This window comes from Sinohyriopsis cumingii, chromosome 7 (genome assembly GCF_028554795.1).
Source record: "Sinohyriopsis cumingii isolate HCF-2022 chromosome 7, ASM2855479v2, whole genome shotgun sequence".
Taxonomy (NCBI): Eukaryota; Metazoa; Mollusca; class Bivalvia; order Unionida; family Unionidae; genus Sinohyriopsis; species Sinohyriopsis cumingii.
In genome coordinates, this window is record NC_142967.1 from 136594174 (window position 1) to 136606767 (window position 12594).

The 12594-nt window shown below is 33.9% G+C and overlaps 1 protein-coding gene across 3 annotated transcripts in view; it reads right to left on the reverse strand.

Moving 5' to 3' along the window:
• Positions 1-1394: 1394 nt before the first annotated feature.
• Positions 1395-12594, reverse strand: part of LOC149796208 (uncharacterized) — a 70571-nt gene continuing 59371 nt past the window's right edge. For all 3 annotated transcript variants that reach the window (XM_089966159.1, XM_089966158.1, XM_089966160.1), the window contains 4 exons: positions 10153-10308; positions 8577-8736; positions 7316-7367; positions 1395-6829 (listed from right to left, as the gene is read on the reverse strand). In XM_089966159.1, coding sequence (XP_089822285.1) covers positions 6248-6829; positions 7316-7367; positions 8577-8736; positions 10153-10308 — 950 coding nt within the window. In that variant the 3' untranslated portion in view covers positions 1395-6247. The remainder of the gene's footprint in view (positions 6830-7315; positions 7368-8576; positions 8737-10152; positions 10309-12594) is intronic.

Below are 12594 nucleotides of genomic sequence, written 5' to 3' on the forward strand. Positions count from 1 at the left end.
CCGGTACTGAAATTTGTAAAGAACTTTTCATTCATATATATATATATATATATATATATATATATATATATATATATATATATATATATATATATATATATATATATAGAGAGAGAGAGAGAGAGAGAGAGAGAGAGAGATCCTCTTGCCCACTTTTAACACACACATATCAGTTCCCAAAATAGTGAGTAAGATATCCACGTAAAAACTAGTTTTTACGTAAATTATATATTCTACTTAATGATAGACCTACCATGTCTAGTGTTCTTGCTGTTGCGTTTAAATTGCCAATATAGGAGATTCTGATATGCACTGTAAGGTGTTTTATGAATTAATATAAAATCTTCATACCCATAATCACTACGTCCAAGTGGGATAACAGCAGTAACCATTTCCATTACTACTTCTTGGTCCATTTATCGCTATTACATCAACGTAACTTCAATATGGAGTAATTTCCCTTACTCTTTTGGGAAGCAGGCTATGTAATATGTAATGAGCATACAATGCCTCGCAAAGATATTCTTAACATTACAAATTCAATATAGCTGTACTTGTAATTTAGTCTTATGGTAATATTTAGTCTATAAGGTAATGTAAGTTAAACTCTAGGCCAGTTAGTTATATTGGTAGGTAGTTAGGTAATCGTGCAATGGGCTATTCGTATTAGGCATTCAAGATTTTCATATTTTAAAGAGGAATTTACAGTTTACAAAGACCATTTCGATTGGATTTTGTGAGAAATGATCTCGGTTTTCAAACTTAAAATTTAATTTATTATCAAGACAACAAAACATTTTGGTATATGTTATACATAATTGACTCCATATTTCTTGAAAACATCCTAAAAGTGAAATTAATGAATTATGTTCAATCTACAGAACGAAGAAAAGAGGTAGTCTGTGTCGTTTTATAATGCAGAGCTCAAGGGAGTACCTACGTAACATTGCTTCAAATAATCTTATCACAAAATGCTATAATTATAAAAAATAAAGCACAGAGGTTTGAAAATATTTAAAATTCTTCTTTTATGCTTTTAATGAGTGTGGTCACATAAAGTCCCTAAGTTTAACCGAGTACTCAGTTTAGCTTTGTTGGCAGTGTAATTGAAATATTTTATTGTCAGACGTCTCGAGTTCGAGTCCTGTCTAATATATTATTTTTACTGTTTGATAACGCTGTACGGGTAGCTTTATCGTAGTTTAACATGAGTTCCTGATATCATATCTATAAAACGACTGATGCATGCGTCCGATCACATCAGCAGTTAAGCAAATGCTAATCGAGGACTTCTTGATATTTATACAGTCTGTAATTTCCCGGCTCATTCCATTTACAGAACGACATGCTATAATAGGTCAGAGAAAAAAGCAAAATAAAGATATGAAAACGAATAGATATGATAATATTTATTTTAAATAAAATCAGAAAATGTAAGCAATTATTATAAATAAACACCTGTCACAAATTGGCTTCATATATTTCTTTTTTTTAATACCGTCTATTTTGATCTAGTTCTATAGAAGAAATGTTTATGTTGCCATTAAAACATTTTCCCATATTATTTAGGAAACGAAATATATGTATCTTTTTAAAAACAAATGAAGATATTGTTACACGTAGTGGGTCACATACCGAGCAAATCAAATAACAGCGTGACCGTGACTTGATAGTTCATATTTTCCCCTATTACCAAGGACCTCAAGACAACAGTCGTTGTCATCTAAACGTTCTTAAACGAGCAAAAATACTACATCAATTTTTTTCTAATCACCTAATGACCATGCATCGCGAAACTTTAATTGCGTCCTAACATGGTTTTTCTCTTGTTTCACATTTGTATGACTTATTAGTCAGCCTATTTGAGATTATTATTAGTATTTCACGCCATGCAGTAAAAACACGACCCAAACACCTGATATATCTCAAATTAAAAAACAATTATACCACAAATATTTAGATAATTCCGTTTGCTTTACATTATATGGCTTCCGCTCCTAGAAACTAGATAATTACCAGGGCTGAGAAATATCTTTTCAACACCGACTCAAGATAATCAACAAAAGGTCACTAAAATTAACAAAGCTATAAACAGATACGTAAATACATATAAGACATATCCTAGCTTTATTTCAATACAGTTAAATCCCAAATACAAACGTTTTTGGTTTTCTTTAAAGACTTCTTCTCGAACACAGCGAGTACGCCATTTTTTCTCCTTTGCTATGTAATTGCCTTGTGTTTGGACATAGATTTTAATTAAGCCAGTGCGCAGTCATGCATGACAATTTTAGTATTTCCTTGTCCTGTAAGATTAATCTTCGGGAATTTAACATATATATTCTAAAAAAAGTTATTTTCTTGTAGCAACGGGAGATCATTTTTATGTCGATATTTCAAGCAGTAAACTTTAGTAAATATAGGGGATCGAAGAAATACCTTTGCTACCAGGAGACATTTTAACTTAAAACCATTCTTTACAGGCTACTAGTACATTATTCAAATACATTAAATTCAGTGAGTTTCTTAAATTAATTTCAAACACTCTGATGAGAGTATTCAGTTGTATTGGATATGATGAAAACCGAATTATCTAGAGTGTTATCGTGACTTGTTTTTACGACATTGCTTATACCTTAATTTTCAAGTTCCGAAAAGGACAAAGAATAAACTTCATAGTATATATTATTTATTACATAATATGAATTTTGAAAAATATATATAAACGTAAATAGTTAACTTGATATAAAGTTAAATGTAACTCAATGGAAATCACACAGGAAATGCACATTGACGGTTAATTTGGACACACACACACACACACACACACACACACACACACACGCACAGTATATATGTTATAACACACAAAAGTATATGCTAGTCCTATTTATGTCTCCGTTTATAATTATGCTAGATTTTAGTAATTTTAGTGATTAATTCTTGGATTATGGGGAATCAGAGTTGGATTAATTAAACAATTACTAGGTACAGGTGTCCTACTGAAATGTATCAACTGAACGTTATGGTAGCATGAATTGTTTTCATAAAATGGCTGATGTCAGATTTATTAACATAAAGATTTCTTGGGATATTCTCACCTATAAGGCTTTAGTAATTAGAGTTAGAATACTTTTGTGTATTTGTTGGTTGGGACCTGTTTTAAGGGTACGTGGCATCAAATACCGGTCTACGACTTAGAATTGCACACTAATAAATCATACAAATGAGAAGCAAGAAGAATCTATATAAGTGTAAAATTAGAGTCTCGTGAATATGTTGAACCTGAGTTTCATTAGCGGAACATTATTTTGTGGTATTTGTGCCTTGTATAGAACCCATCATTGGCAAAGACTTTTATCTTGTGATTCTTGTCAATGCCAACAGATGCAGTGTATTCGACCAAGCTTTTTCGCTCGGTCTTGATACAAAAATATAATTGCAATGCCAGTAGCTGGTACAGCAAAGTAACATTTCCATTGGTCAGAATGTTACCACGTGATCAAAACGAATTGCGTTTATTTTTGTATGAACTGTAAGGAGAACTACTTTTCCACTTCTATAAATAGTCACGTGTACAGCATAAGATAAACATTGCCAGTGAAGGCAAACACAAAGTAAGCATTAAAGGAAAACAACATTCTTACATTTTTTAAATAAAAATAATTGAATACATTTGGCTTCCATTGGTTGAAGGACTGGTATTATGATGACCTTATTACGATCAAGCAGGACAATCTCAAGTGCTATATATAGCTACGTAACAGAAAAACCCCAAACATGTATTACTACGCTCAATTAAGATTTCTATTTTTTAATGATGCAACCAAAATAACATAACGAATAATTGAAATTTCAATTATAAGAGTTTAACGTTGTTTTTTTCTGAGTTTATCGTGGTATAATCTGTCAGTTGCCGACTCACACAGCTTACATAACGCCCTTCGGGCGTTATTTGCTGTGTGAATCGGCAACTGACAGTTTATACCACCATAAACTCAGAAAAAACAACGTTAAACTCTTACATAAACTATGTGCTTTGAAGCCCTTGAAATGCTACAATATGAATTAAAACCAAGTATCGAAATTATATACCTGGAAGGAAGCTATTCCTTTGATATGCATTCTTTGGATACAATAGCTAATAGAGAACAATTATATATATATAATCTTCTTTGATAGTTGTCACAGTAGCCTTTGATAAATCCAGCAAGGATACGTCGCGCCATTATCAGACAATTGTCTTTGTTTGTGTTGTAAAAGGCCACAATAAATAGTATGCATTGTCTTTGAGTGCAGAAAGAAACGTGAGTTTACAGAAAGCATGGCATAGCAACCACTGAATGAACTCCGTGAATCACAATGGCCGTGATATAAATAGTTTAGGGATTATATATAAACAAGCGACCAATGTTTAGAGGATGTTAAGAACTATTACAGGGAAGCGTGCGATGTGCATTTAACCAGGAAAAATGTGATAATCATTTGCTGCTCTGACTGTGCGGTAGAGAAACATTACATAGATTATAAAATTGAAAAAAGAAAAGTAATCTTACTACAGAAAAATAATAGTAGTAATAATTACATCACGACAAATCTCTGTTAGATACAAAAGAATGCATTATGCTTTTACATAAAACCATTGCTAATCATATACATAAATATTGTTAAATACAAATCAAAAATATTGTCCACCTTCTTGTCGACCTTATTACTGCTTGGCATCCGTGTGATTAAATCTAATGAAAGAGATATAGTTTTGAAGAGTTCGATGCTTATCCACCAGCGTGACTATTATCAGAGTCAAGAAACAAATCTGCATTGTAAGAGGAAACATCTGTCTTATAGCGAGCATGCAAGAAATTCTTAAGACCACCTCATGTCATCTAGACCCAGGTTTTGTCATTGACGAGACCGTGAGTGTAAACCAATGAGAAGTCAATATTTGTTCATCTGAAGATTAAAATCAGCAGTTATACATTGCTCCTTGAACTTAAGTCACTTGGGCAATTCTGAAATTATCTTGCTTTTTCTATGATCAGAGAATGGTGTCATGGAAGACACTGCGACATTCATTAGATAGATTTTATGATCCTTAATACACTGTAATTTGAAATTTACTGACATTTGATTTTAGTAGATCAAGGTAGAAATGGTGTGAGCTGACCAAACGCTTTCACCTATGAAAATAGTTCTCACCCTTATATATTAATTGTTTTAGATTGAGTTATTGGCTGCAAACGACAACTGTTTATCATGTATCGCGCTCGCGCGCGCGCGCGTGTGTGTGTGTGTGTGTATATGAGAGAGAGAGAGAGAGAGAGAGAGAGAGAGAGAGATTTTGGTTTTTAAAGTAGCTTTAAAAATTGTTCAGTCATATAGCTACGATATCTGTCTTGTGGCAGTTTATACTGATGTTTAGCACTGAGGCATCATGCCGCAGACAGCTAGCATGATGTCCCACCCAGTCACATTATCCTGACACCAGGCCGACCAGTCCTAACATTAATCTCTTAATGCTGAGTGTATAGTGGGGGAGCTATTAGTACATTATTATAAGTTATTGGTATTACTCGGCCGGGGTTCGAAACCGCGACCTCCTGCATCCGAGGCGGACGCTCTAACCACTTGGCCACCGATGCGGTCTGCTCATGTATAATATTCATGCCGCTCTACTGGACCACCAACCAATCCGATCGCCAGCTAAGCGTGATTTATGTATTGCGAGTGGAATCATTTCACGGCTGAAAACGATCCGAGTGGAACAGCTTTTTCTTTACCTAAAGAACACATTTAGCATCAAATGTTTATAACCTGTGATCTATTTTTTGCTTTTTTATTTAAGTGCTTACCTTGCACTTTAAAGTTCTGAGTCAATTAGTGTATTCGTTAAATAAAAAAATGTTCCATTTACAACCTAAGTTGTAGAAATTCCTTCTTTCAGTGAGGTCAGATATTTCACAATATTGTGTTTAAAAACACAAAGAATTGACCTCAAAATTCCCTTACAAATTTGCAGGGACACTTTTATTCCCTATCTGGTAAACCGAACGATTTTCAAGTGCATATTTTATATGCGGGTCTCCCCATTTTAAGCACCTTTACAATAACTAGATTCTTGTTATCAAAATCAGTTTGTGTCCCATCAGGAATACATATATAATTACATAGGTTCTAAGACAAAGGTATAATGTTTTTAATTCTTTCATTGATATGTCGATCCTGATTACGTCCATTTTCTTCAAGTTCAGTTTTTACCATTGCTTACAGCATTTGTGACGGACTCTAAAACCAAATATTCATGATCTGCGTTCGACTGTATACTCCCCACTTCCCCGACATTGTCGACGGTCTCTAATACGAAATATTTATGAGCTGGGTCAGGCTGTCTACCCAGCATTTTCCTGGCCTTTTCGGCGGGTTCTAAAACTGAGTATTCATGATCGGTGTTCCTTTGTTCACCACGTACTTCCCTGACCTTGTCATCAACTACCGTATGAGTTTCCTGCTGTCCCAGACTGTTGGGTTTACATTCTTGTGAAACGTTTTCGTTATATGGGCCGTCGCGTACATATTCGTAAACATTTTCAGTTTTGGATGTTGTTGTATATGTTGAGTTACCATTGCACAGAGTCGGCTTTTGGTGACCAGAAGGAGGTTTCTTATCACGATGATCAAAAGGAGGCTTCGGCTTATATTGGTCATATGTTTGCTGGTCTTTCGAAATCTTGTAAAGATCGAGCGATTGATAGCTGGTTTCCACTGTTTTATTTTCATTCTTATTGTCCTCGGATTCATATTCATTCGCCATAGCCCTCTTGGTTAGACTCTGAAAAAAGTAAATCGGAATAGTTTTAATTATCTTCCAGATCATATAGGAAAATGGATGAAGCTGTATTTGCCCAAACTCTGCGCCATTTATGGAAAGATACGAAATATCACTTTTATTTTTTAAAGTTGGTTGTTTACATTCTTGTGGTGAAAGATTCAGTCTCAAACTCTTCGCTGGCGAGAACTTTTATTTGTCACTAAACAAATAAAAAGCAAAGATCCTATTTTCGTTCAATGCATCTGGTTTGCAAAAGTGAGACAAGCGAAAAAGATAAGATTACCAAGAAAACAAATGAAAGCTCAATATACTCGTGTATAAACAGTGTTGTCTTTGAAGCAAAAGCTGTCATTTGAAGCATTTTTGCAGCGTGTTAATAATTTTCATTCCAGCCGTCAGCATTGATTTCCACTAAAAATGTATGCGAGTATAATAATAATATTAATAATAACAGTAATAGCATCCAAACAAGATCTACACATATACCTGTAAGTCCGGTCCTGTCTGCGTTCTTGATCCAGCTTCAACCCTCTTTTTACTGTGGGAGAAACGTTTGAAAGAAAAACATAAACTTTCCGTTATAAAATGTTTTAATGAAGGGAAACTATTTTCCATTAAATCTGAATGTTTAAAGTACCTGTTATGCATGCAAATTATATTGCTTTTAGGACGTACTTACATGATTGTGTGTATACCATACAGTACGAACTCGAAGCGCTACATTACTGGATGAAGAAATGGAAATCCTAAGTAAGAAAAATTATCCCATCTGGGCTACTGTGACCTAAATACCATTTGTCAGTGACGTGTTGTTTATGCCGATATCGAAGTAGTCTTTACCTCAAGAATCAAATACAAATGTTATGACGTTTTATTTTCAGCCTTCCCAATCATGCAGCTGACATTTTGAAGAAATAGCATGGCATCCGTAATACAAGTTACTTGTACATTGGATTCCTTCGACATCAATAGCATGTTTGATGTTTGTTTCGCATGATGCCTTTTTACGGTAGGGTTTGAAATACCATTTGAATACAAATAATAACGAGTGTTAAAGTTGTCGTCTTAATAACCTATATTACGTAAATTCAAAATAAACGATAGATAGATATTACTGTTTTCATATCAATATAGGTTCGTTTTTTTATGTGCATCTTCATACAGATTTACCTTAATCAAAAAGAATAAAACCTTTACGTCATAATTTGTGGTACTCTTCCTGTTTAAAAGTTGTGTTATGGAAAGAAAATTTGGTACTTTCCATATATAAGTATTTACAAAATGAACCAAGTGTGTATTTTAACCATGAATTAATTGTCTGACAGTATCACAGATTTAGGTCAATCAGGTAGCTAATTAGTATGGATCTCAATAATGAACAAAAACATTAGCTTCTCGCAAATTATGACTATTTTCCTGACTTCTGCTAGAGACCAGTGCAACATTGATGATGAGCGCTAAGGATTATACTGAAATGTGTGATTACAAAAAAAATCACTCTCGGCCAAACGCTTATCTTATCCAAATTGAATTCTTCACAGTGCTATGCTACCTATCAGGCACATGCTGATTTCTAATAATGTGCTTATAAGGAAACGTTTTCATTTTCGAAAACATATCACTCTTGAAATAGTCCTCTACCAATTATAAGGGAAAAAATGTTATTTGCTATATATTATTCGCTTTCAATAGACAAAAAAGTCCAGCTTAATATCAAATAAAGGATAATATCACTGATTTTTGTTACCATCCTTTCTGTTTCCTCTGGATGTAGAAAATGCTCACTAGTGCAGCGACTAAAATGCCTATTAGGAAACATGCAATGGCCACTATAACGATGTGACCACTGGTGAGGTTTTGCGCATCATCCGTGACGGCCTCCGGTCGGTTTGCTTGTGTGGATTGCTCTGCATCATACAGGTTGATGAATATCAAAACAAGGACAAGACAAAAGGGTGAAACTATAACACTTTCACTAAACTTTCACTAGAATTATACACCAAGGACGTAAAACTCTCCTCTAATTTTACAAGAAACTCAGACACCATGACAATAATTCATGTGATTAGGCGAAAGCGACAAAAGAATAGCCACTGCCAAAATTATAAAACAAGAGAAATAAAATTACAACAGTCACAAACACGATAGCAAAAATAACCATCGTCATTATTATTACCGTCATTATGAATTCCACTAATCTGCTGACGAATATTATCGCCTATTCTGTTCCTGAATAGTGAACTATTTAAAATAAAATGTTTAAAGATTGATTTGGATTGGCATTTAGCTAGTATTTGCACTTAAAAGTGTTAAATTCAACTTCTTCATTGCAGTTAGATCCAGTGAAAAGTTTTACCATGGTTTGTGCTCTATTGCTGTAGGTTACAGAATTAAAAAAGAATATATGGCAGAAAGACAAATGATTTTATATTAAAAACAAAGACCGTATACAAGACAGCGATACCTCCGTTTCCACGACATACGAAAAGAATCAAATAATATAGACAAAAAAGAAATATAAGTAAGAAGCATATATAATCTGTATTAATTTATTAGTCTTGGAAACAACTTAAATGTACTGATCGTGGTTCATAGATTTCGTTTTCTATCAAATGGGCAAAATATCAAAATTGTTAATACAATAAGCGACTTATGATTATGTTCTATTAAGATCTAAAAGTGCTTTGACAGTGCTTAGACTGTTTAGCTACACGTACAAGAGCGCTGTTATTATTGATGCACATTATCTGCAAAATAATTGTGCAAGAACATAAAATAATAACGAAGGCTGACAATCGCAGGTAAGTGAATTATGTTGTTGCCTTTGGTTCAGTATATTTTTACTCTTATCATTTTATACCAACATTCTGTATAAGAATAATGTGGCGCTTCAAGAGATTCTCAAAAATAAATATATCAATCTATCTATCTATCTATCTATCTATCTGTCTATCTGTCTATCTGTCTGTCTATCTATCTATCTGCAAATGGAAGCATCCTATATGTATTAGTGTCAGTCAGCATAACGGCATCATTTTAGCAAAACCGGCAACCAGATGGATAGTTGTTAGGTGCAGTTTCGATATTTAATAATACACAAGTACTTAAGATTAAAGTTATTTAGATCAATTTACAGCCTCCAACAATCAAGAGAAACACTTGAGCAAGTAGCTCTAAGACGAATAAGACAGTCCCAAGGCGTAGGCACTCCATCTAGACAGTCTGAAGGCGTAGGCAATCCAGTTTTTTACAGCAATGTCAAGTTAAGTCATGAATCTGTAGATGCTGAAATGTACTTATTAAAAGCATCCAGAACGATTTACCTTGACATTCCGGAGCTGCGTTGCATTTGGTTATGTCAAATTGTACTTTCTCTGTACAGTTAGTTCCTCTGCAAATTTTCACTCTGGTCTTTGTACCACTGTCACAGCTTACAGAACATTGTGACCAATAAGTCCATTCCGACCAGAAAATTGGATCTGAAATGGATCACATGAAAACATGGCGAGCTTACATGCAACATCCGATTAAGGCTTTAATTCATTTGAAAGAAAACAAGGGGCATTCTAAGCAAAACAAAGAAATGGTATTTTAAGTAAAATTATATTAGATCATTTATCAGCAACACTTACTAGCCAAATCTTGATAAAAAGAAACTCACACCAAATGAGGGTTGGGTTGTCACATGCAAGGATTACACGACTTTTGAGGAATCTAACAATTTATTTTTTGCATTTATTTACAAAAATTCAAACCTGTATTGCACTTGAAGATGTGAAAGTCAACTTTTGTTCAGTTAGTTCCTTTGCAAAGTTTTAACCCTGGTTTGTGTTCCATTACAGCAGGCTAAATAATTTCAAAAGAATATGTGGTTAACGAAGAAACCTGAAACATGAGACATTGAAACCTATCAGGATACCTCATCTAATAATGAGTGTGGTTAAAGGAGTTATGTTTCCAACAAAATGGCCAAATATCACGTTAGGAACGTTACATTAATTGCAGTCTTTCAAATTAGGAACTTTTGTGTTGTTTCCGGTGTTCGCCATTACCTTCATTCAATTATGGAAATCTATCGCCACCAAAAATATGAAATTATAACAAATAAGTAACTTTAAATTAAAACATGCATTATCAAAAGTTTAAAGCTCAGACAAAAAGATCAATACTGAAATGAAAGATAAGAGCACAAACGAAAACAGACAAGCGGTGTTTGATGTAAATAATGGAATAAAGCAGACCAAAAAGCTAAGGACGAGTGAAACCGATTAAAGTCAAATGTAACAAAATAACATACAATGAATCAAGCTGCACCCAAGCAAGGTAAATAAATCTGAAATGACGTAAATACTATAGGATAATAAAATGGAACAAAAACATACAAAAGCAAATATTAATCGAACACAAATGTCAAAAGAAACAAGCAAAGTACGAAGGAAACAAGAAAACGCTAGGACGAAATAAACGGGGTTTAAAGGACACAAACAAAAGCCAAGCTGATTAACCGAACAAAAATGAAACAAATTGACAACAGAAAATTTAAAGAAGCTCAAACATGTATATCACCTATGTTCAAACACTGTGGACAAATGGACAAAACACGATAGTCTATCTTTTCAAAAGAATAGAGGGAACCCCTGCATTGTAAGGGGAGATTACTTTCATTGGGCCAAGAGCGCAAAAAGTTTTCGATGTGACATATCCAATGAGGCAAAACTAATAACTAACGCTGCAAGGTTGTAGAACGAAGCAGTCAATTTGTTTTCACGCGCCACAAATAATAATAATAATACAAGTGAATCGAGGCTGCCGCCGAACACTGATGACCCTAATGCAATTGACAGCATCAAGACTGCCCTGGGAAATAAAAATAGTTTTAGGTGAGGTTTCATTAAATCTGGAATCCCTTTTAACACTGATGGGATACAATATGGACTATCCATATATTCTGGTTTTTGAACCAAATACCAGCAATAAGGGTGGTTATTTTTACAACAAATCATAATCTCATCTTGGTAGTGACTTGCCAAATGATAATATTATTTTAGTAAAGACTTTTCAAAGGATAAACTCGTAATAGTAGTGACTTGTCATCGATGATTGGCTTTACTTGTTAAACACAATGGTTCATTTTTTCTGCAGAAAAGAGAATCACTGCAGAAGCTAATTCAGCTTTGTTGTTTTTTTCAAAAAAAGAATTTAAAAAAATTATCTATATCATTGGATTTACAACAACAACAAAAATTCATATTACTGTTTGACCGTTATTGCTTTATGGGTGTAAGATGTGGAGCTTCAGAGGTAATTCCATTATTGCAAATTTTACACACTGATTTCGTACAAAAAGTTTAATTTTATGAAAATGTACTACACCACATATGTTGTTTGGAGAGACTTTGCTACTTGATATCTAGCCCTGCAATACTAAATAGTTCTCATCACTTGAAACTATGTGCCAGAGAAAAAATTTGAATATATTAAAGCCCTAGAAAATATAAAAAACAAAATACTCAGAGGGCTATAAACAAGCCACCACAATAATGACATTTCAGTTTGCCGGAAAAGTAATCATCTTCATGGCTAGGATGTGGAACAAAGACCCAGAATCAGTTATAACTTCTGTCTGTCTGTCTGTCTCTCGTTTCCGAATTTAATTCAACCTCATTAAACTACTCTTAAGTCCGTCCACGCTCCCTGTCATAGTTTATGACGCTGCAACGATTAAAAACGGAAAATAAACATATCATAACTAATTAAGCCCACTT